The following is a 23,005-nucleotide window of genomic DNA, read 5'->3' as shown; positions in this document are numbered from 1 at the left end:
AGACAAGAAACAGAGGAATTACTACTTCCATAGGGCTATTATGTGAGGGTTTTTATTTTCTTCCAGGTTTAAAGAGTATGGAAAAGGAGAGGGGGCACTGGAAGAAGCTGGTACTCACTTGGGCAAAGTCACCTGCACTCTTTTTGGTACCATGATTGTCCGCCAGCTCTCTATCGTTTTTGTGCTAATGTGGGGAATAACAGAAGACAGCGGGGTAGTACTTTCTGAAGGCACAGCAATCAACATGCTGATCATTTCACCATGGTAAGGCAACTCAATTATGTTGTACCACAAGTCATTTGGGGTACTTGTTGTACCTAAAGACAGAGAAAGATAAGTTACAATTCTTAGTCTTCAACCTCTATTAGCTATTCAGATACAGCTCTAGATAATAATTTCAAACATGTCAAGAAAGCTTTGGCACTGTCATGAAACTAGAAAGCTTAGATGTCAGAGGCAATTATTACCTTTCAGTACAGCTTCCTTTTATAAGCAGCGTGGGGTCCATATGGATTATTATGGTTTGATAAAAATGCAGAACAGGAAAAAAATCTGCTTCGTAATATTCACATTCATTTTTTCTTGTTCCATGCATAGTGTACTGTTGGAGGTCATTTGAAAGGATAAATCAACAAAAGGTATAGAACTCAGCAATATCTATTGCAGCAAATAAGGAATTGGAGAAGTGATGGGTGTTTGAGAACAAAAGGCAAAAACAAAAACATGCTTTTAAGAGAACAAGACAGACATACTGTGGTATGCAACACCAACGGAAATTCCACTAGGGTATGCAAATGAGCAGCTTATCCCAGGATACCTCAGGGCCTGGGCACATATTATTTTATTTCAGTGCAATTTGGATTCCATTATAACAACAACAGGAGACACACAACATAGTGCCATAAATTGGTGGGACACTCATATCTCTGGAAGAATTAAAAAGGTTTTCTACCCTCTACATCAGGGGTGGGCAAAATGATGGATCCGGCCAGTGGCCGGACTCCATTTCCTAGAAGCCCCTGCCTGCATCACTGCTGCTGGTTTTCATGGAGACCACAGCAGCAGCAGCCGCCGCCATGACAGCGCAGGACCAGGGTTTCTATGGAAACTGGCCCAAGCAGCCCTGGCAGGACACATGTCTAGACAGGGAACTATTCAGGGGCCAGGGTTAGGATCTTGCAGCAGAAACCACATGATCTGGAAATGGGGCAGAGCCATGATCTGCTGCCCCGCACACCCCTCCCCAGGGGTGTGCGGGCAGCGGGTTACAGCTCTACCTCAGCTGGGGACCACAATGTAACTGCCACAAGATTCCAGACCCAGACCAGCTCTCAGCCCAGCCACGTACCCTGCCAGCACTGCTGGGGCCAGTCTCCATGGAAACACTGGCCCTTCATTGTCACAGCCCTGCTGCTCCTGGGGTCTCCACAGAAACTGGCTGCAGCAACATGGACAGGGGTAGCTAGGAAATGGAGTCCACCACAGGCCCGATCCAACCATGGGCCATCCTTTGTTTTTCACATGCTAGAAACTTGGAACATTATATATGAAATCTCCAAGTCTAAGTCCAATCAAAGCTCTCTTCCAAATCCCAGTCCAATCTCCATGTAGAGCAGAGGCAGGTAAAGTTCAGCCTGTGGGCTGGATTAGGACTGTAGTGGACTCCATTTCCCAGCAGCCCTTGCCTGCATTGCTGTGGCCAGTTTACATACAGACCCCAGGAGCACCAGGGCCATGACAGCAAGGGGCCAGGGTTTCCATGGAGACTGGCCCCAGCAGCACTGGCAGGGTGTGCAGCGGGGCAAGGAGCTGTTCTGGGACTGGGATCTTGTGGCAGTCACAGTGTGGTCCCAGGGTAGGGCAGAGCTGTGACCTGTTGCCTATACACCCCAGATCAGGGTTCTGCCCCGACTCCAGACTACAAAGTCACTGCTGCAAGATCCCAGGTCTGGCCCTGCCCAGCCATGTGCCCTGCCAGCACTGCTGGGGCTGATCTTGCTATCACAGCATTGCTGCTGCTGGGGTCTCCATGGAAACCAGTTGTAGCAACACAGGCAGGATTTGCCCGGAAATGGAGTCTGCTGCCAGCCCAATTCCAGCTCGCAGAGTAAACTCTGCCTTCCCCTGCTCCCAGTGGAGATTAGACTGGGATTCAGGGCAGAGCTTTGATTGGAGTTAGAACATTATATCTAAATTCTCTAAGTCTCTAAGTTTCTAACATTTGAAAAACAATATTAGACTGGAAAAGACTTTTTTTTTTTTTTTTTTAACTTTGATTCATTGTTTTAAACACAGTATTTTAAAGAATCACTTGAACTTGTAACACGCTGCTACCACAATTAGCAGCTTGTTTGGGCTAGAAATAATCCAGCAGTGAAATCTGTTACAACAACAATAAATCCTGCACAATAGATGTCAGGTGATAGATGCTGGTCAGGCTTGCTAGCAACATCCTCTTTGAGATTATGTCAGCATTTCCCCATCTTTTCATAATCAACCAGAGACCACAATTACTGTAGTTAGGCAACTGGAAGGCATGATAGACAAACTTTCTTCCAGTTTGAAAAAAAAACAAGCAGAGAACAAAAATCTAGATACTTATAGTAATATTTCTCTCTCTCTCTCTCTCTCTATATATATATATTTTTTTTTACAGTAAGTCTACCACTGAAGCCAAGCGTATGGTTTGAGAATTTCTCTTGGAAAGGGAGTAAAATTGTCCTTATTTTAATTAGTAGTGGGGTGGAGGTGATAAAAAGTGAAGTTACACATATGCTTACTTGAAAATAAAGACTGGCTCACAAAAAGGAAGAAATAAGAAGTGCACCCTGAAGTTTACTAGATTTACATAAGCAGATCCCACTGCTGTTAAAGCATAACATACATGCCTCCATCTTCTTCAAATCATGCTACAGTTCCAAAGAAAGAATGCCCTTCAATTGTCAAGCAACTAAATGATGCTTTAAGCAACCAAGGCAAAGTGCTTTAAGCAACCAAGTGTGAGGGAGCTGTGGATGGGGATTACAGAGGCATGCAACTAGCAATTTATCTAGTTATGTCCTGTCTCAGAGGATAGCATAAGGACCTAGAATGTCCATTAGCAATCAAAACGTCTTTTGTACCACTAATTACAGCTGTTAGATTTGGAAAACAGGCTGTATTTTCTGATGACACCACCGAAGATTATAATCCCATTAAAAGTCAGCTTCCTAATTGACACTTTCCTCAGTTATACATAAAAGCATCACAATCACACCCACACAACCACATAAAAGAATTACAATGACTACAAGTCAAGATGTTAAATTAACTTTCCCCAGCTCAGTAGATTTCCCTTCTTCAGAGTTATCAGATTTTTAGATATAGGTCATAAGTCCAAGTGACATTTGAAAAGACTTAACAGGAGTTTTCGAAGTAAGAACAACTAGGTTAAAAATCACAACCGATTACAATGTGCTATACGTTGGATGGGTGGAACACTGCACCTACAGTTCTACACCCAAATCCGCACCTGTCAAGCAAACTGACTATTGACTGATTTTCTTCATGAGAGTTAAACTCTGCTGGCAGTGTCCTGAAGCCTTAAGACAAGGCAGAACTCAGATCACTATAGTAAGAAGAGGGAGCAGTTAGCTTTTCTTCCTCCCTGGATCACTTTATACCAGGGGAAGGCAAAATACAACCTACAGGCAGAATCTGGCCCACCAGACAATTTCATCTGGCTCATGGGCAGGTGCTTATTAATTCACTGTATCCAGCCCAACCCCAGGCTGCCCCTGCTGTGCTTGCAAGGAGCCGAGCCTTGCTCATTTTCAGAGGCAGTGCTCTCTGTGCTCCCATCCTTACCCATGGAATGGCCTTGACCTTGGCCCCACAGGTAAGGAAGCAGCAGTGGCATGTGGGTGGAGAGGCTGGAAGTGGCAAAAGTGGGCAGGAGAGGCACTGGCAAGCAGTGGCATTGGTGAGCAGGCAGGCAAGCAGGTGAACAGGAGGAAAGCAGTGGTAGCCAGAAGCAATGTGCCAGCTGGGCAGGAGCATGGGACCCATGCCAGTGGGGGCCCAGGGTGAGGAGGCAGAATTGTAGATCCCAGGCCAGCAAGTGTGTGGGGCTGCCTAGCTCCACTGCATGAGGCTCCCCAGGGCTGACATGCAATTCCCGGGTTCTCTGCCCAAGCCGCATGATTCTGGGGGGAGTCCTGCATGATAAAGCTGCCAGTCTGGCCCCACTTACTGCCACATGCAGGTCATGGGGAATGGCAGGGAGCTATGCACTATGGAGCTGGGCCAGCTCCCTCTCCCTGTTGCCCCAGCCAAGCCCCACAACCTGCACTGCCAGCTTCATCGCACAAGGCTCCCCTTGGTGGTGTTCCTGGAGAACCCAGGAACTGCATGCGAGCCCCACATGATGGAGCCAGCAGCCCAGTCACATCCAGTCACTGGGCTTGCTGGGATGGTGCGTCACCAGGGGATTCTGCCTGCCGTGGGCTGTGTGCAATAGGGGGTCATGTGTGAGGGAGGTATACTTGCAGAAGGGGCCCCACATGCACACCCCACCATACACATGCACCCAAACCCCCCATGCACAACCCAACAGCCACAACCCCCCAACATACCCCATACCCACCCATACCCCATACAGCCCCTCACAAACCCATACCCCCCCATAAATCCACCCCCTCTGCACACCCCGCATCCATTCCCCCACAAACCCCATACCCACACAATATACAAGCCTGAGCTATTATGCAATTGCTTTTATATACACTACACAAACAAATCAGGACAAAAATATTTTTGAAACAAAACTGAAATATGTTTTAGTAGATGTTTGATTTTTAGTATAGACTTTTTTCCCCCGTTCCAATATAGCAAATCCCCCTCCTAAAACAAGTACTTCCAGGGGCAAGGGGAGGGACTTCCAGTAGCAAAGGTCAGGAGTTAGGGGCAGAACTTAAAAGTCCCATGATAGTGAGCATAGTGTGAGGCATCAGTCAAGGGGTGGGGCTACCCTTACAGTCCTTGACAGCTCATCAAAACTCATTAAGCAGCCCTCCAGCCAAACTAATTGCCCACCCCTGCTCTGTATCATATTTACTCAGTTCTAAGTTAACCCTGAATTTAAGACAGTTAGTTTCTATACATGCAAAATTTATAAGTGTGTTATAGTTTTCCATGTGTAGAATCCATCTCCCCCATTGCTGCAGGGAGGCAAGCAGTGGGAGGCAGGTGGTTGGAGGAGGTGAAGCAACTGTCCCCCTGCAGCCTCTGCTCCTCCCTCTGTGCCAGCAGACTCTGTTCTCATTCAAGCCTGGGGCACAGTGCATGGCCTGAGCCCAGCCCCCATAGCAACTGTGTGGGCTGCAAGGTGCTGCAGTGGGACTGAGCTGGGGCCCTACTGCATGCTCCAGGCTGCTGTATGGATGGAGCTGCTGGCACAAAGCAAGGGTAAGGCAGGGAGGAAAGGAGAGGGGAAGTGTGGGAAGCAGAGGGTGCATGGGGGGAGGGGAAAAAGATGGGGGAAGAGGATATACAGAGAGGGCAGGCTACAGAAGCAGCAGAGGAAGATGGTTGGGCAGGCAGCAGGTAAGGGCTGAAGCCTCAGATACAGCAGCTACCTGCCTCCCTCCCCACAATACTTGACTTTAAAGAGAAGGGGGCTTCCCCTACTTCCTACGTTAAATAAGTGTATGTGTGAAGGGGGAGAAAGCCTCATCTCAGAATCAAATAAATATAGTGTGTTGTGTAAATCGAGACAAATCAAGACAACAAAGTTTGCTTTGATATCTTAATTCTCCTTTATGTTAATAGCTGAAACTGTGGTCCATGAACCATATGCTGTATGTGACACATGGGCTGGACACAGCACTGTGCACTCAGCATGCAGCACAAAGGATTAGTTCAGGTTGTACCATACAGCACCCCCTTACCCCCAACCAGCCCTGCACATTGGCTCTGGTCCAGATCAGGCCAAGACAGAGCTAGTATGAAGACCAGTCTGACAGGGCTCTACATGCAGCATGTGCTTTGTACCAGCACCATCCTGCAGGCAGGATGTACAACCAGTCCAGCCCCATGTGACATGTAGCATGCGCTTGCCCCAGGGATCACTGTGCATGGGGGGCCAGCAGTGGACATGCACTGCCCATGGCACACTGGCTGGACTCAGCACTACAATGGTACAGGCTATATACAGAGCCCTGGACTAACCCCCCTGTGGTTTCTGCAGAGCAACCGAATGACCTTCATCCAATCCAGGGGCCTGGATGAGTTGCACACCACTGCTCTTATGTAGGGGTGCCAAACACATCTTGATTCAGTCATGGGATCGGTCTACAGACCTGATCCAGCGTACATGCTCCATAACACTGCCACTACTCCCTGATCACCAAATACCTGGACCCATAGAGAGCCGCATGAACCAGCTGACACTACTCCATGCTGGATCAGACTCATGACCTGCATATTGGTCTTTGGCCCTTGCATTAGGCAGTGCAACTTACATCACAAGTTTACTAACACTTTTTCCATGCAAATTATTACTTCAGTTGCCAAGGCAACACATGGAAGGGAAAGTAATTTTCAAAATTACAAACAGCAAAGGAGTAGTCCGATGCTTTATTCCCAAGGCACTTTTTTTGGTCATCTAAAAAAGAACTTTTTAAATAGCCTATACCAAAATCTCTAATTTGAAATGTGAGTTTGCATTCAGCGACATGAATAACTGAATTAGGATTGCGGCTGCTATGTAATAAAGGAGTTACTTTCCATTTATTGTAGCATCAGCAAGATCAGAATCAGGCCTTATATTTTTAGGTAATTTACTATAGACAAGTCTTGCTAAAATATTCTCTTATGTAACCTTTTAGTGATGTGTAGAGTTAAATATTTAAGTACAGCTCTTTCATTAAGGCAGATTGTTTTGTCCCTCAATACCTGAAAGCAAACAGTTTAAGATTTTTAAAAATTTGGGGACAAATTCTAGAGACAGAAAATTCTTTAAAAAACACATAAGAACAGTTTCTTTGTTAAACCCCACTTTAGGCAAAGCAAGCACATTTAAACCAGAAAAAAAAAAAGTGCTAGCAATAAAATGTATATGCTTGCCCTCTTGGATATATGACAGTTAGAGGTACACTGATATATTGGTCTTATATCAGATTGGTCAACATAAAGAAAATTGGCTGCATCAGAAGTCGGCCTGATGCGGCTTATAATTTGGCCAATAAGTGCCAGTGCGTGCGCTCAGCCACAGCACAGCACTCAGACAGCAAGGAGCAGAGCCTGGCAGTGTGGAGAGCTGCCTCCAGTTGGTAAGTCCATTGTGGTGGAAGGGGAAGGGAGTCATGGGGAGTAGATTAACCCCTCCCCCCACAGTGAGGGAGGAGGCAGGAGCAGGGGCAAGCTGCAGCCCCATCCATAGCCCCTACCCTGAACCCAGACCCCAGCAAGAAGAGCCTGGCGCAGCCCCAGCTCCAGCCCGCAGCTGCCTGCCTCACCCCACACAGATCCAGGGGCACATACCCACCAACCCCATGCTCTGCTGGGGTACAAGCAGCAGTGGGAGCCACCCCCCACATCCCTGACTAGCCCAGCCTCAGCCGGGCAGTGCCTGCCCCTACCTCTCCCTCTTCACAGGCACTGATCTGCTCCCTCACACCCCTTCCCTTCCCTTCTCTTCTCTCCCCTCTCCACTTCCACCACAATGAACTTACCAGCTACAGGCAGCTCTCCATGCTGCATCAGAAATTGGATTGGTATCGGCCGATATGCCTCCTTAAAAATCACGTATCAGTATCGGCCCCAGAAACCTCTACTGGTGATCATCTAACGACAGTGTTTTCTAGTAACTTTTTCAGAAATGGTGCTAAATTGATCCCTGTCAAAAAAAGTCTTCAGTGCATATACAAACAAATTACAAAAAGCAATGGCTTGCTCTTGGGAGAGCACACTGAAGTACTATATAATTTCTTACAAAAATGCTGCCATTGTACCTTAAGCCTGACTAGCAAAACCCTTGTGGGTCTAGAGCTGAGCTGAAACTGCCAATCATGCATCACAAATCTGACATGGAATTTGATATGCAAGTGACAAGCAGGCTGAACTCATTTAATTCCTTTATAGTTGTGACCAAATTTAAAATTTAAATGAAGTTTTACCTTGGGAGACAACTAGAGTACAGATACACATTCACTTTAGCACAGGTGAGCTCTTGAGCCAGGAAGCACTAGGGGGCTTCTCCCTGGGCCCCTTAGGGGAGAACAATGACAACTTGCCTTCTCCCCTGCCTGGGAAGGGGACAAGTTGTTAATAGGCAGCCCATGGCTTTTATAAAAAAAGGAAAAAAAAAAAATCACTGTGTGCATAACTCAGATGGGCTGCACTGCAAATGGGGTGATTTAAAGCCAGAAGCATGGTAAATGGGACCAGCAAGCGTTTCACTGGCTTTTAAAAAATGTACCACCAGCCCCTCCAGCTTTCAAAAAAAAATCACTTTGTGCATCACCCAGCTTGGTGGTGCACACAGCATTTAAAGCCCCTGGAGCCAAGAATTAAGACAGAGAGATCCTCTTTGGCCCCAGTTCCCAGCCCTACAGTGTGCAGGGAGGCTCTTTCCAAGCCCAGCTTCTGCTCCTGTTGGCTCTGAAATCACCATCCATTCCACTCCAGTGGTAGTTTCCTAGTCTGGGGAAGAGGTGGGGAGTAAGAAGCAGCTACTCCACTCCCTTCCCTGACCAGACTGCAACAGGAGTGGGAGTAGCCTACTGGGTGCTCATCTTTGTGAGACACACTCACATGGGAGACCTTCTAGACCTTTTACATTTCCCACAGGAGAAAGTGTATGATCACTTAACCTCCTGGTTTCTACCAGAAAAGTGGCAATTCTCTTGGTGAAAAACATAACATCTGTACAAGGTCTAAACTTCAGTTCACATTCCCATAGTTCTGCAGACAATAACCATTTCTAATGCTCTTCTACCACAGAATCTAGAAAAAAAAATTAAGCATACTTTGGATAGGCTCAATTATTTCTGCTGCCAAATAAAGAGCTGTATTTTAACTTGCATTGACTCTTTAAAACCATCTCTTATCATAATGTGTTTCAAATTATTCGACCAGAGAACTAGAACACACAAGTGATCACCCCAAATATTTTGAACTTGGACATCTGAAGCACAGCATCTAAATAAAGTTACCTAATTTTCAAAGTTGCCGAAGATGGGGAAAAAATATCAAACTCCCTAAAATGCAGCAGCCTGAAACAGAAAATCTAGATGCACAAAAAAAAAAAAAAGCTATAGCCACAATACTTAAAACCTAGACAAAGGATCTTAAAGAATCAAAGCATGCACGTATGCACACACAAATTCAGAGCTTACCACAGCGGAAAACAGACAACTGGGATAGCATAGGTACTTGGTAAGTCTTCCCATCAGCTCCATAAAATGGCCGTTTCCTTGTATTTTCAGGTCGAAAACGTGATTTCCATAAACCTTTAAAGTATACTGCATTTACCAGTACCAGTCTGGTCAAAGCAGCATCAATATCATCTGGAGATAATATCTTATCAATCATACCTAGAAAAAAAATTCAAGAAGGAAGGGGAGAAATTAAACATTTCTTTTCCAGTAAGAGACCAAAATAGTAAAACTTGCTTTGCTCTTTACTAGGTAGCACTCTGTTTATTTCAGGGTCATTTGAAATATAAAATTATTTCGACTACTACAAATGGAGACTATTATTCTCCAATCAGACCCTTATTCTAGGCTAGAGGGCAACACCTTTGTATTCATCTACTAAGACATGCACCTAGATAGGGACTTATGCATTAGCATGTGTGCAGATGCACCACCTTATTAAATTAGCTTTCTGGCAGAGTTAAGGTTGGTATTGCACAGTTAAGATTGAATTGGGGCATGATCCACTGACCATAACCTTTAAAAAAAGGCTAGAAATGAAAAATAAAGGAAAAAATCAACAGCGGAAGGGGGAGAGAGAGAGAGTGGATAACTGTACAGGACATTTAGCAATGGATACCAAGAAATTAGCTAGCGAGGAACAGCCAGATTAATGTAGCCCTTGCACTAGGGCTTATCAGAAAAATCTGACAAAACTGTTGTGTTGAAAAAAAATTAACTGACCCGAAAGCGTTTCAAATGACACATCTTAGGATCATGAACTTTCCCCAAATCCAAGGCATGGTTTTTGATGGAGCCCTGTCTTGATTACTCACACACTGCCTCAGGGCAGCAAGCCCTAGAACATTCGAGTCCTGGGGAACCAACAGAAGGACTTCTTGCTTGGCCCCTTGAAAGTACTCTACAGCTGTGCCCTGACAGAAGTGCGCAGCTGCAGAGTGCTTTAAAAGTGCCTGATTATGTAACAAGCTAATCATTATTTTAATGAGGGTTCAGATGAAGGCGCTCCAAAAGCAGTGCCTTTGTTAACTTCTGCTTGTCCACAAGCGGGAGCAGGGCTGGGCTGATGCAGTCAAGCCCCACTACCAGTACTGCCTTTAGGATCAGAAGGGGAATGGAGAATGGGAGGGATCTCCAGTCTGGGGTTTACCCAGGCTGCTGTGGGGGGGGAGAGCAGATGGATTCGAGCCCCCTGCAGGGTTCTAGCCCTAAGGTCTGAAGATTAGACTGAAAAAAAACAACAGCCTCTACAAAACAGGAATCCTGCTATTCAGCTTGTTGTACCTTCTAGCTTTTTTAGAAGGCAAGCAGTATTGTTCCCACATTTTTTTTTTTTTTTTACCATTCTTTCAAGTATCTGTAAGGTAATCTTTAGGTTGTCGCACATAAAAAACACACTCGACAATACTCACCCCTTGTTTCATTTTTAACCCACTGGTTAATGGAATCACATGCCACATTGGGGTCCTCAAAGTCCACACTCTTGACATTGCACTGAAACACTTCTTTGTTTCTTGTAACAAAAGGCACTTCCATTTTAAAGCCGCTCTTCGCAAATACTGCATTAGCAATTGTCACAATGTCTTTATTCTTCTTTGAGACTATGAGCTTGTTTATCTTCTTTAAAGCTTTTCCAACTCCTAGTTGAAAATAAAAGTAAGCTTAATTAAGAAGATGAAAATAAATGTTAAACAAAGATAACTTGTATAAGCAGTTACTGACATGCAGAATCAGACAGTAAGAGTGTTAGAATAGAGAAAGAAGGCCAAGGCACACATTATCCCCTCTGACAGACATTCTTGAACACCCATCTGGATAACAGGATCTCTGACATCTCATCTGAAATGCACTCCTCTTTACTGAATAATTTGTTCCCCTGCCTAATCCTTGAGCAGCATGTTAAGGTAAACATCAGGGATGAATTCAAGTCCTGGACTAGTACAGTAGGCAAGGACTTTCTAGCATGAAAAATACTGTTACATTCTGTATGCCTTCTTCTGCAGGTGGAACAAACTATATATACAAGCTACTTTCAAGCAGACTGGAGAGTCAGAAAATAAATTTCAGGAAATCCCCACCTACCTACATTGACTAACCTGCAGAACAGCAACTTATCTTGATGACGTTACATTATTAGGATGTTGGGCCAAAGGCAATTCCCCCTTTACTTATGACTGCTGCAAAAAGTGGTGTTCCACTGGGTCACTTGAAATGAAGGATCACTGACACAGGGAAGAAAGAAGGTTCTAAGATCCAGAATACATGGCAGAGTTCTAAAACTGAAATCTGCAAAACTACAGTTGTCATTTTTGACCCCTTGTTTTATTTCACAAGGAATGGGCTGGGACATAAAGAAGTAATTTTAAAATATGTAGAAAAGTTTGCAGAACCAAAAATTAAATCTGAATACCCGCCTAAAACTTAGATGTCAGAGTCCTATGCTTGATTATCAGCCATATTAAATTGTTCATTTCCTCCATAATAGTCTTCAGGGTATGAAAAAGTGGCCTCCCAAAGAAAGTGTTCTGACTATGCACTGGCTGTTTACCTGCACACCAAAATATCCACACAACACCACAGGAGAACTGCTATAGTAAAAGAGGCATCACTGCTTGTAAATCAGGGCTTATCTGCACTGGGACGTTAATTCCTAGTAACCTAGTGTATGAACTGAGAGCTAGGCTGACCGTAAAGAAATTTTAGAAATCTGGGACCCAATCAGGACACTGTCCTGTCCTGCCTCTCCTTCACTCAACTTTGTGGGGGCAGCGCCTCTCACATTCCTGCATTACCAGGAGGCCCCTTATAATTCCCAACAGCCAGCTGGGATCAGCTTCTGAAGCCTGGGACTCTCCCAGTTAAAACGGGAAATATGGTCACCCTACTAAGAACATAATAGTTATTTCACACTCTACAGACATTCCACACAGAATAAAAGAGTTCCACATGGAGACTAAATGTAGAACAGCCATTATGCAATAGCCATTCCAAGATAGCCCCCTGCCTTAAAATATAGAAGATGTAAATGGAAAAAGGCTTTTAAAGATTCTCAGCTGAATACAAGATAAAGTCCCATACAATGAACCTACTATATGTGTTGCTGTGAATGCTTTACTTGTAGTTCACAAGTTGTGTTCACTGCCTTCAGTATTATGAGCATGTTCTTTTGGTGACATACCATAACAAAGGTTCTCAAACAGTAGTCTGTGGACCACTGGTGGTCCAGGAAGCACTTGCTGCTGGATGTCTGGGGAGAGCTGGCTGGTCACATGGCGCTGGCTCTCCTCCTTGCTTTCAACTGCTAAAGTGCATTAAAAGACAGCTAAAATATATTAAAATACTTTCCTAGCATTATCTTTTTGAATAAGCAATTGTTGTAGTTGCCATAGAATTGTTACACAATTGTTAACAGCAGCAAAGAAGGTCTTGTGCAAGTGTAAGAAGGCTGTGGTCCATCAGACCTCCCTTCTTAAAAGGTAAAAAGCTCATGCAAAATAAAAGTTTGAGAGCCTCCATTTCATAGCCAAGATTTTTATCACGAGATATTCAGCCAAATAAATCCAGGTAGTTTTCGTACTTCCAAACTTCTTGTACATATTTATATTTAGAACACCCAAATACCTTTATGTTCAGTGCCACTCCATAAGAGGTTTTAAAACATTTAATATTTGGATTTTTATAAGCAACATGTAGGTGTATTCTCTAAATACCAAATCAAAATAAAAACAAGTAAAAAGACAAAACACTGAATTCCAGGAAATCTCTCATACTTCACAGGTTTGAAAATGCACCCACCTTTTAGTTGGTTTCACATTGTAGGATAAAAGCTCCTGAGTGGATCAGTAGCGCTAATATATTGTTATACCTTGGCTAAGACTTGAAAGATGCTCAGCATGCTCACAAAAATGGCAAGTACCTTTCACCCTACCCTCTGGAGCAGGGCTGCATAACTGGAAGCTTGTAGATAGCATGCAACCCACAAGTGGTTAAACTGCAGCTCATGGGGCTCTGTGGTATGGCTGCTGGAGCCACTGCACTGGTGCAGCTCTGAAACCCACCCAGTGAAAGCAGCTGCCAGTGCTCATCCCCTTCCTCCCAAAAAAAACTTTGCCTGTCACCAAATTTAGGTTCTCCAGTGTGACCCAAGTTAGTAGCAAGGGAAAAGGGAAGGGAGTGAATGGTGGCAGCATTCACCACCTATGTTCAGGAGCCATGTCAATGAAGTAGCTCCACTGCTTGCAGTTACAAGCACCTTGCCACTGGAGGCGGGTCAATCAGCCCATGAGAAGCACTGCAGTCTAGATCTAGCCTGAAGGGCCTAATAAGGTGTATGGCCCTGCTCTTGAGAAGGCTGAGTAGTCCAACAGTCCCAGCATCCTTGCTGTACACAAAGCAGAATGGCTACAGCACTAGATCTGAACAAAAAGCAGAGATCCATCTGATTCCGTTGACTCAGTTCAAGCAGTCTATTGCCCAACAATTTCAGAAACATGGATTAAGGGTTGTTTGGTACAGTATAGATGGAGGGAGGCAATGTTTCAAACACTATATGTTGGGAACAGACTGCAATTCTGTTCTGGAGAAACCATTTGCAAGGTATCAGAGAACAGAGATTTCTGATTCAGACCTTGACTTCACCGCTGAAGCTGCAAACAAGGGACTTACTAGGGCTCACTGCAAATCATGACTATCTAGTCAATATGAACTATGTTGGGGTCACCAAGTGTTTCTCCCATCATGGCCTTTTCTTATAGCAGACCTTTCTCTCTTCACTATGACTGGTTTGTCATCCAAGCTAACGATGCAAAAATTCTTCCCATAAAATGTTTCAAACTTTAAAACAAGAAAAAAAACGTGAATCACTACAATAGAAAAAATCTGTGCAATAAGAGAGAGGAACTGACCATTTAGGCTGTATCTCATCACAGTTGTTAGCTGCTTCTTTGTCTTGCCATCAGCACCCAGCTGAAGCACCCCCAGGACTGATGCAATCCCATGTGGAGAGACCACAATGTTCTCCTGAGGCCTTGCCTTGACTATTTGATTGAAAACTTGGATTCCAACGTCAGAGCCAAGTTCCTCAAGAGGAAAATTAAATTGAGAGCATACAGATGTTAGAGTCACAGCAGCACACAGGAGCAGGAAGTGCCAGTTCATGATTTCTAAATCAGAAATAACCTAAAGAAAACAAAAAGTACTATTAAATACTAGCTTATTAGCATAACAGTTAACTGGTAAACAAAAATTATGTCTTAACACTAATTTAAAAATCAGGCACATGCAGTGCATGTACTACGTAAGTTTCATAGAGTTCTGCCAATAAGGCTCATATCTGGATTTCACCATTCCAAAACCAGGTATGTCTGGAAGCAAGGATACAATGGCTCATGTCATATGCGTACGTCATATTGCTATGTTATAATGGGACAATCCAGACCCTGGGGAAGTCGTGATTGACTTCACATGTAGTTTAAAGTCATAAGACTATTGCACCACCCACACAATAGGATTTACAGTTCAGTACTATTAATACTGTTGAATCTTCATAAGAATAGGTGTTACAAATGTACACACCAGGTCAAATTTTCCATGATAATTGAGAATGGACATATTGACACCTGCAGGATCTTGGATTTTGGAATTTCAGGATAATTCTTTATTTTTACTGATTTACTGTGAGCATAAGTGACATTTTTCCACACTAAGAAAGGGATTAAGAATATTTGCTAACTTCAAAGCTGGAATTTAGTGTCTTAGATTTTTTGGGTTTTTTTTAAACTATTTAAACAAGTTAAATTAAAAATAGCTTGCTAACTGAAATGCAACTGATTCTGTCTCAATCACTGCTCCATTCTTATAGAGCACTTCTTATCCACAGTTCTTAGAGCACTTTGCAACAGACTTCAGTACCATTATCCTCATTTTACAGACAGGGAAACTGAAGCTCAGAAAAAAGAAATAATTTGGTTAAGGACTCTCAGCACAGCCCAATGGAAGAATGAGGAAAAGAACCACGTCTAAACTCTAGTCCATTGCTCTATCCATCAAGATATGCTGCCTCCATATGAGGATTTGTTTGTAAGAGCAGAGAAAGGATAATATATAGCATATAACTTATAATCACTAGTCTGAATATACATAATAAAAAACAAACACTCCATGAAAATGTTGGGTTAAGTTACTTTCCCACCTAATATATTTGAAGTTTGTCATCCTCTTTACTGATGTAAATTTTGTCAGCTCTAGCACAAGGGTGTTAAACATCCATAGGCTGGATTTGGCCTGCATGCTGTAACTGCTCTAAGCCACACTGCTGGGCTACTGGAAGTTGTGGGCATGGCCTGCCACAGAATTCAGGGTTCACTGGACATGGCCAGAGGCAGCACAAGGACAAGTGAAGGCTATGTAATATAGCCCTCAGTCTCCCTGCTACCAGACCCGCAGATCCAACCCATGGCTTGAAACTCCTACTCTAATACGCTGACAAAAACGCAGGTTTTCCCCCTTAAAGGAGAAAACTGCAGATTTTCCCCTTGGCAGTTGTAGGACTAGGGCTTGGGAACTGTTCAAGTGTCTGTGTGTGGAGGGAATGGGGGGCAGTATGTGTGGAGAGGTGGGGGAGGGGCAGGTACCTATCAGCAGTGGGGGAAGGAGTCTGGGCACCAGACCTATGGGCAGGGTAGCGGGGCCGATGCAGGGTAGGAAGGCACCCAGCCACTGGGTGCCACCAGTGAGCACAGCTCCACAGCAAGGGAAGGGGGCAGTGGGGAGCTTTGTGGCACAGGCAGTGTCTGGAGCACCACACATTGCCCCGCACCACCAGCTGTGGCTGGGCTACAGCGGGGTAGGTAGAACCAGTGCAGCAGCATGAAGCTAAGTGAGGGCCTGAGCCATGCTGTGGTCAGCTGGAGGACGGTAAGGGGCTCCAAGCAGTCTCCATCCCACACGCAGTGGCTCCTGCTCATGCAGGCAGTGACGGAGCAAGTCCAGCCCCAGCGTGGGCTAGAGAGGAGGAGAGGCGGGCTGTGGCATCCTCTGCCCCTGGCTGAGGTTCCCATGCCACACCAGGTGGCCTAGCCACACCTCCCTACCACCCCACCATGTCCTGGCCACATGCAGCCACCCCACTGCCAAAGAGCAGAGACACTGGTCCCCAGTGGCATGGTCACACAGCTCCCTACTGCCCCCAGATGACCCCACAACCTCTTCCCCCACTGGAGTCCAGGAGAGGCCTGTGGTACACTCAGCCCCAGGCTGGGGCTCTTGCTCCATGTCAGGCAGCCTGGTCACATCGCTCCCCTGCAGCATCTCCCAACCACATGCGCCTAGGAGCATGGGCATTGGTCCCTAGTAGCCTGGCCACAAAGCTCCCAGCCACCCCCAAAGGAGCCCCCTGCCCCCTTCCCCCGCTTCAGTCCAGTGAGTCTGCATGGGGTCAAGGGCAGCTAGGGGCCCCACTTTGGCGGGTCAGGGTACTATGGGTCTGGAGTGAGGGGCACCAGCAGGGCCAGGGGCCTGGGGGTCAGGAATGAGGGGCACCAGCAGGGATGGGGGGGGCTGTGGGTTGGTTGGGAGCGAAGGCCAACAGCATGAGCACGGCACAGGCATAACAGGGCTGCTTAGTGCTATAGAGCAGCCTCCACTCTTCCAAAAAAAAAACTTCCCACCCAGGCATATGCATCATAGGTCTGGGTGGTCCTCATACATACACCATGATCCAGGAGGATCAACAGGGGCAGGGGGAGCTCTGATTTTCCATGATAAAAAACCCGAACTCAAATGCCAAAATATATAGGAATTTAGTTTCATAGTGCTTAGGGTTGGAAGGGACCTAAACAGATCTTCATCTCTGACCCCCTGTCCCAGGCAAGAATGGGTGCAGTGGTCATATCACCCCAGCCAAATATCCGTCCAGCCTCCTCTTGAAGACCCCCAAGGTAGAAGAGAGTACTGCTTCACTTGGGACCCCATTCCAGAGCCTGGCAGCCCTAACTGTAAAGTAATGTCTCCTGATGTCGAGCCTGAACCTTCTCTCTAACAATTTGTGGCTGTTATTCCTAGTAACCCTGGGTGGTGCCTGGGACAACAGAGCCTCCCCCCCAATTCCCGCTGGTCCCCCCAGTGAGTTTGTAAATGGCCACCAGATCCCCTCTTAGCCTTCTCTTGTGAAGGCTGAATAGATTCAGGTGCTTTAGCCTCTCCTCGTAGAGCCAGACTCGCTGTCCCATGCCCATGCAAGTGGTCCTCCTCTGGACCCTCTCAATTCTAGCCACATCCCTCTTGAAGTGCGGCACCCAGAACTGGACGCAGTACTCCAACCGCAGCTTGACCAATGCTGCATGGAGGGGAAGGATCACCTCCCTGGACTTGCTTCTGATGCACAACAAGGTGCAGTTAACCTTACTGACCGCTTCCTTGCATTGGCGGCTTATGCTCATCCTGGAGTCAACAATGACTCCAAGATCCCTTTCCACTGCCATGTTGACAAGGGTGTTCCCCAGCCTATGGGTGTGTTGCTGGTTCCTTCTCCCTAGATGCAGTACCTTGCAAGTATCTGCATTGAATTCCATCCTATTCTCATCTGTCCACCTCTGTAACCTGTCTAGATGTAGCTGTATTCTGTCCTTTCCCCCCAGCATGCCCACCTTGCACCACAACTTGGTGTTATCGGTGAACTTGGACAGTGTGCATTCCACACCCACATCCAGATTGTTGATAAATATGTTGAACAGCATAGGCCCCAGGACCAAGCCCTGGGGGACTCCACTGCCCACATCCCTCCAGGTCAAAAACGACTTGTCCACTACCACTCCCTGGGTGCAACCATCTAGCCAATTTGCCACCCATCTGACTGTGCAGGCATCAATGCCGCGGTCACCTAGGTTTTCTTAAGAAAATGTGGTGGGAAACCATGTCAAAGGCCTTCCTAAAGTCCAGGAATATGACATCCACCCCGAAACCCTTGCCCAGGGACTTTGTGACCTGATCATAAAAAGAAACCAGGTTAGTCAGGCAGGACCTGCTCTCAGTGAACCCATGTTGGTTGCCCCTGAGCACTGCCTCACCTGCAGGGCAAAATTTATTTATTATTATAATGATCTAGGCACTAGTAGGTCTTAAAATTGTATATATCAATAAAAACATTGTGTTCAACTGATACACACACATATATTTCCAAGTATAACCAGCTAGCCACAGGTGAGCTCATCTTGCGCTTCAAGAGAAAGGGGAAAAAAATCCAAATAGAAAACGGTACAAAAACAGATTGGCATACTGTCTCCAGAACAAGTAACTAGCTGTCTATTGAACTAGAGAGTAGCACCCCCCAAATTAGATTTAAGGCTAATGTCTCTCTTGGATTTCCTTCCCCCAAAAGGAATGCCACTGCCATGGAAAACCAAGTAAATACTGGGGAAAGGGTAAGAAAACACACAAGTGAGCATGAGAGGGAGAGCACAACCCATTTACACTCCTTAAACTTAATGGAATAGACATTTTTGTGAGGAAGTGGGTCTTGAGAGTGTGACCCATAATCAGTGCCAATATAACTCGCCTACACGTAATATTATGTGTTATCAACTTAAGTAAAACATCATAAATTATTAATTCAGCTGACATATTCCTGAATGCAAGTCATACTTTAAAATGTACCTAAAGAAAGTTGTATAACATTACTCACGAATTTACAGAATGACTTCTTCTTGGAATGCAACAAACAGTAACATGCACAGTAAATTAGTTACTCGAACCAAGTACTCTTCAGAAACAGTTAATTCATAAAGACATCATGAGCTTATATAAAGTAAAATTCAAACTCACAAGGGGACCTGGTTTGTCTGACAAGCATTCTTCTATGTAAAAATGCAGGGCAAAGGAAGCACATTATTAAAACATTAAAAAAATAGTTTGAAATATTCTCATATTTCAGCACTCCGTTTGCTCAAAAAGAGAGAAGTGGTGTGATATACACGCAAAAGCACTGCAACTGCAAAGCCTGTTTATGCTATGAACTAAACATCTTGGGACACTACAAAAACCCAAAAAGGTTGTTTTATAAATGGAATGGAACCATCTTTTACTAGTATACTTATACCAGAGTTGTCTAAACTTTTAAGCCCATGGGGGCCACAGATGCTTCCTCCCACCCATCACTGCACTGTACAGGCACTGCTGCAATCCACATTTCCACCCCTCCCGTACCACAGCCCCAGATTTGCTCACTGGCCAGGCCCCTAGTGCAGGGGTGGGCAAAATACAGTCTGTGGATTGGATCTGGCCTGCCAGACAATTTCATCTGGCCCATGGGCACCCACCAACTAACTGTAACCTGTGTTTATCGCTCCCACCCACAAGGCCAGCACACAGCTTCTGGGTGGGGCTGCTGCTGCCATTGCTGCAGGTACTGGGGGACCTGCTCAGCTTCCCTGGAGTCCTGCTTGCTCTGGGGATGTCCTGTTTGCTCAGGTAGGGAAGTGGCAGGGGAGGGGCAAGGGGGAGCTGCAGCTGGACAGGAGCATGCAGTGTGGGGCTGGGGCTGACGGCAGCATGGAGCTTGTGCCCAGAGGGCATGGAGTACAGAACTTGGGTGGGCAGGGCATGGGTATGATGGAGGGTGGGGGTGGACCCCGCCCACACACTTCCCTTCATGGCACGCAGCCCCCACCGATAGTGGCAGCAGCAGGTAGGGATGCTCGTGGCCCGTGCAGGCACTACTGCCTCGTGATGTAGCACTGGTCAGAGCCATGCAAGTGGCAGCAAGGAAGCAGCCAGGCCAGCCCACCTCTATCACGTGGGACTTCCCATGACATGTGAAGGTCCAAGCATTTGCACAATGCCAGGGGAAGCCCCACGCGATAGAGGTGGGCTAGCCTGGCTGCCTCCATGCCGCCACTTGTAGCACTGGCTGGAGCAGTGGGCTGCCAGACAGCACCTATATGGGGCCATAAGCACCCCGAGGGCCTGCTGCTGCTGCTGCCAGTGACAGTGTGCCAGGGGGAAAGTGTGGGGAGTCCCTACATGCCCCCACCATCCCCCATATGCCACACACCTGCCCCCACAACCACCAACATACCTTGTTGCCCCCACACACACAGCCACTCCCCCTCACAACCCCCCCACACTCCACCATACCCACGCACCCACCCAACAACACACAATGTACAAAAGTAAGACTATTTTTGAGTTATTATGAAACCACCTCTACATACGCTACACAAATACAAGTCATGACAAAAATAGTTTTTATAATAAAATTAAAATATGTTATAGTAGGTGTTTGACTTTTACTGGATGATTTGTTTTTTTTCTGGTTCCAAAATGGCATTCCCCCTTCTGCCTCACCCTCCCGCACAAAGAATACTTCTAAGGAGCAAGGGGAGAGACTTCTGAGGGCAAAGGTCAAGGTTTAGGGGGAGGACTTCCAGCCCCAAGATGGCGACCAGGGGGCAGGACACCTGTCAAGGGGCAGGGCTACCTTCGCGGCCCTTGACAGGTTACCAAAAGTCATTAAGTGGCCCTCCAACTGAAAAAAATTGCCCTAGGGCAAAGGCAGAAAGTGGCAGCAGGAGGAGGGAGGAGCCTGGAAGCTCCAGTTGATACTGCAGATGGAGCAACTGGGGAGCAGCAGTCAGGTAAGAGCCCAAGGGCTGCACATTAACCACTTGCAGGCTGCATGTGGCCCAACAGCTGCTAGCTATATAGCCAACTTAAAAACTATGCAGGACATCTTGTTCCCTCATTCCCTTGCTTTACCTGTGGCAAATTAGAGGGCGTTTTTGATATTTCAGTCATTCTGTCTGGTAATCGTACAAGAGGACTTGCCCCCAAAGTTTAAGAATAACAGGAAGATCCTGCCTCTAGCAAGAAGTTGAACTGGATGACCTCCTGCAGTCCCTTCTAGCCTTACCTTTTTATGATTTTATGCAGACAGGTAGGAAGCTGGACAAGTCAAGCCTATAACATGGTTCAAAGGGTAGAATTTAGTCCCGTTTCTCCTCTTGTAGTAGAGAAGAAATTTATGTACCCATGATGTAACTTCATCCTCCAGCATAGTTTTCCTAGTATAGATGTATCCCAAGAGTGATGTGTGGATCTGATTTGTTAACTAGAAGAGGAATTCAGTCCCCTTACTTTGGAGAACTGTTAACTTATCCTTCATGATTACTTCATAAGCAGTTAGCTTACAAAAGAGATGAGCTGGCATACTGCAAACTAAACTAGGGTGGATTTGAACAGTCATTGATAGAGGTTAAGGAGAAAGAACAGAGAAAATATCCTATTTACACTGACACTCAATGTTAGCAATGCCACTTGCTAACAAGGTACTAACACTGTTTTTCTGACTAGATAGTGGGGAGAAGCATCAAGCAAATCCTAAGAATGATACTATCAGCTAAATCAGAAGCTATTATGGGAAGAAAGACTCACAGTTTGGTGACTAGGAAAATAGATTTCTATCCATCCTGATCACTTGCTTAATTTTGTTTATAACCATTCTTCCTAGAGTTCCTAAAACTAATACACTTACAGACAACCTGAAGCTTTGTCTGGGGGCAGATAATTTTCTCAATCTGAAGCATGCATGGATGATAATGAGCGGCAAAGACAGTAGGTCAGGTTTTTTTGCAAAAGAGTTAGCATGGTCTACTACTTGCAAGCAAGCCAGGGTACAATAATGATACTGTACTGGGAATGCCAACACATGAAAGTTATCCCCTCTCCAAACTATGCCTTTCGGGGTACCTCTCATTCATGCAAGATGGAAGAGGAAGTCAAAAAGCAAAACAGGCCAATGCTTACTACACAAAGACAGACTTACTGAACCATTTCCAAAAGCCATGAGAGGCTACTGTAGAGATTCCAAACTAAGAGCACACACATACACTGTACATACATTTGCACTGTAACCAGATGCTTAACTTGGGATGACTGAGACTGACGCTAGCCCCAGCTGCCAACTTAGTAGGGGTGCCAGAATGACAGCTTCTCCACTCCACTGGGGGAGTCCATGCAGTGGCAAGATCAGCAACCCTGCACCACTGCTGTTGCAGCAGCAGCCAGATGCAGAGACACCACACTGCTGTAGCAGCAATAACCAAGGCAAACAGACTATACACCGACAGCATCAGCCAGGGTATTTTTTGAGTCCCCAAAGCAGGTAAGACTCTTGCTGCCAACACTCCTCCTACCCCCTTGCTTGGCAGCCCTCCCCTTTGGCACTCAGTGACACCCCTCTGCTACTCTTACAAGGTTTGCCCAAGGTGTAAACCCCCCTAGTAACACGGAGTGTGGATTGTAATGTAATGTAGAGTGTGCTGAATAGCCAGATACCAGAAAACTGGACACCAATAATACACTTGGCATATGCAATGTTGCCATGCATGAAATAAATCTGAATATTTATACAAATATAGTATCTCCGGCAGAGTAGTGCCAAAACTGCAATCAAAAGCCTTGCCATAAGACATTTAAACAGGGCATCTGACAATACTCAAATCAAATCAGACTCAAATAAGCCAGAGAAAGCTGTGGTTTCAATCTAAATGGCTGGGATGAGGAATATCACTGACATGCAATTATGATCCTAGAAT

General features: G+C 45.7%; 1 protein-coding gene across 2 annotated transcripts in view; it reads right to left on the bottom strand.

Moving 5' to 3' along the window:
- Positions 1-23,005, bottom strand: part of SERPINE2 (serpin family E member 2) — a 48,420-nt gene that overhangs the window by 6,025 nt on the left and 19,390 nt on the right. Inside the window, exons 2-6 of one of the 2 annotated variants that reach the window (XM_019533065.1) lie at positions 14,321-14,594; positions 12,595-12,717; positions 10,829-11,056; positions 9,378-9,575; positions 119-317 (exon numbers count right to left, since the gene is read on the bottom strand). In XM_019533065.1, the coding sequence (XP_019388610.1) occupies positions 119-317; positions 9,378-9,575; positions 10,829-11,056; positions 12,595-12,717; positions 14,321-14,573 (1,001 nt within the window). In that variant the 5' untranslated portion in view covers positions 14,574-14,594. The remainder of the gene's footprint in view (positions 1-118; positions 318-9,377; positions 9,576-10,828; positions 11,057-12,594; positions 12,718-14,320; positions 14,595-23,005) is intronic. The other variant, XM_019533066.1, reaches the window with a different exon arrangement.

The sequence above is a fragment of the Crocodylus porosus genome, unplaced genomic scaffold (assembly GCF_001723895.1).
Source record: "Crocodylus porosus isolate Cpor-Errol unplaced genomic scaffold, CroPor_comp1, whole genome shotgun sequence".
Taxonomy (NCBI): Eukaryota; Metazoa; Chordata; order Crocodylia; family Crocodylidae; genus Crocodylus; species Crocodylus porosus.
This window is presented reverse-complemented; position numbering and strand designations above follow the sequence as displayed.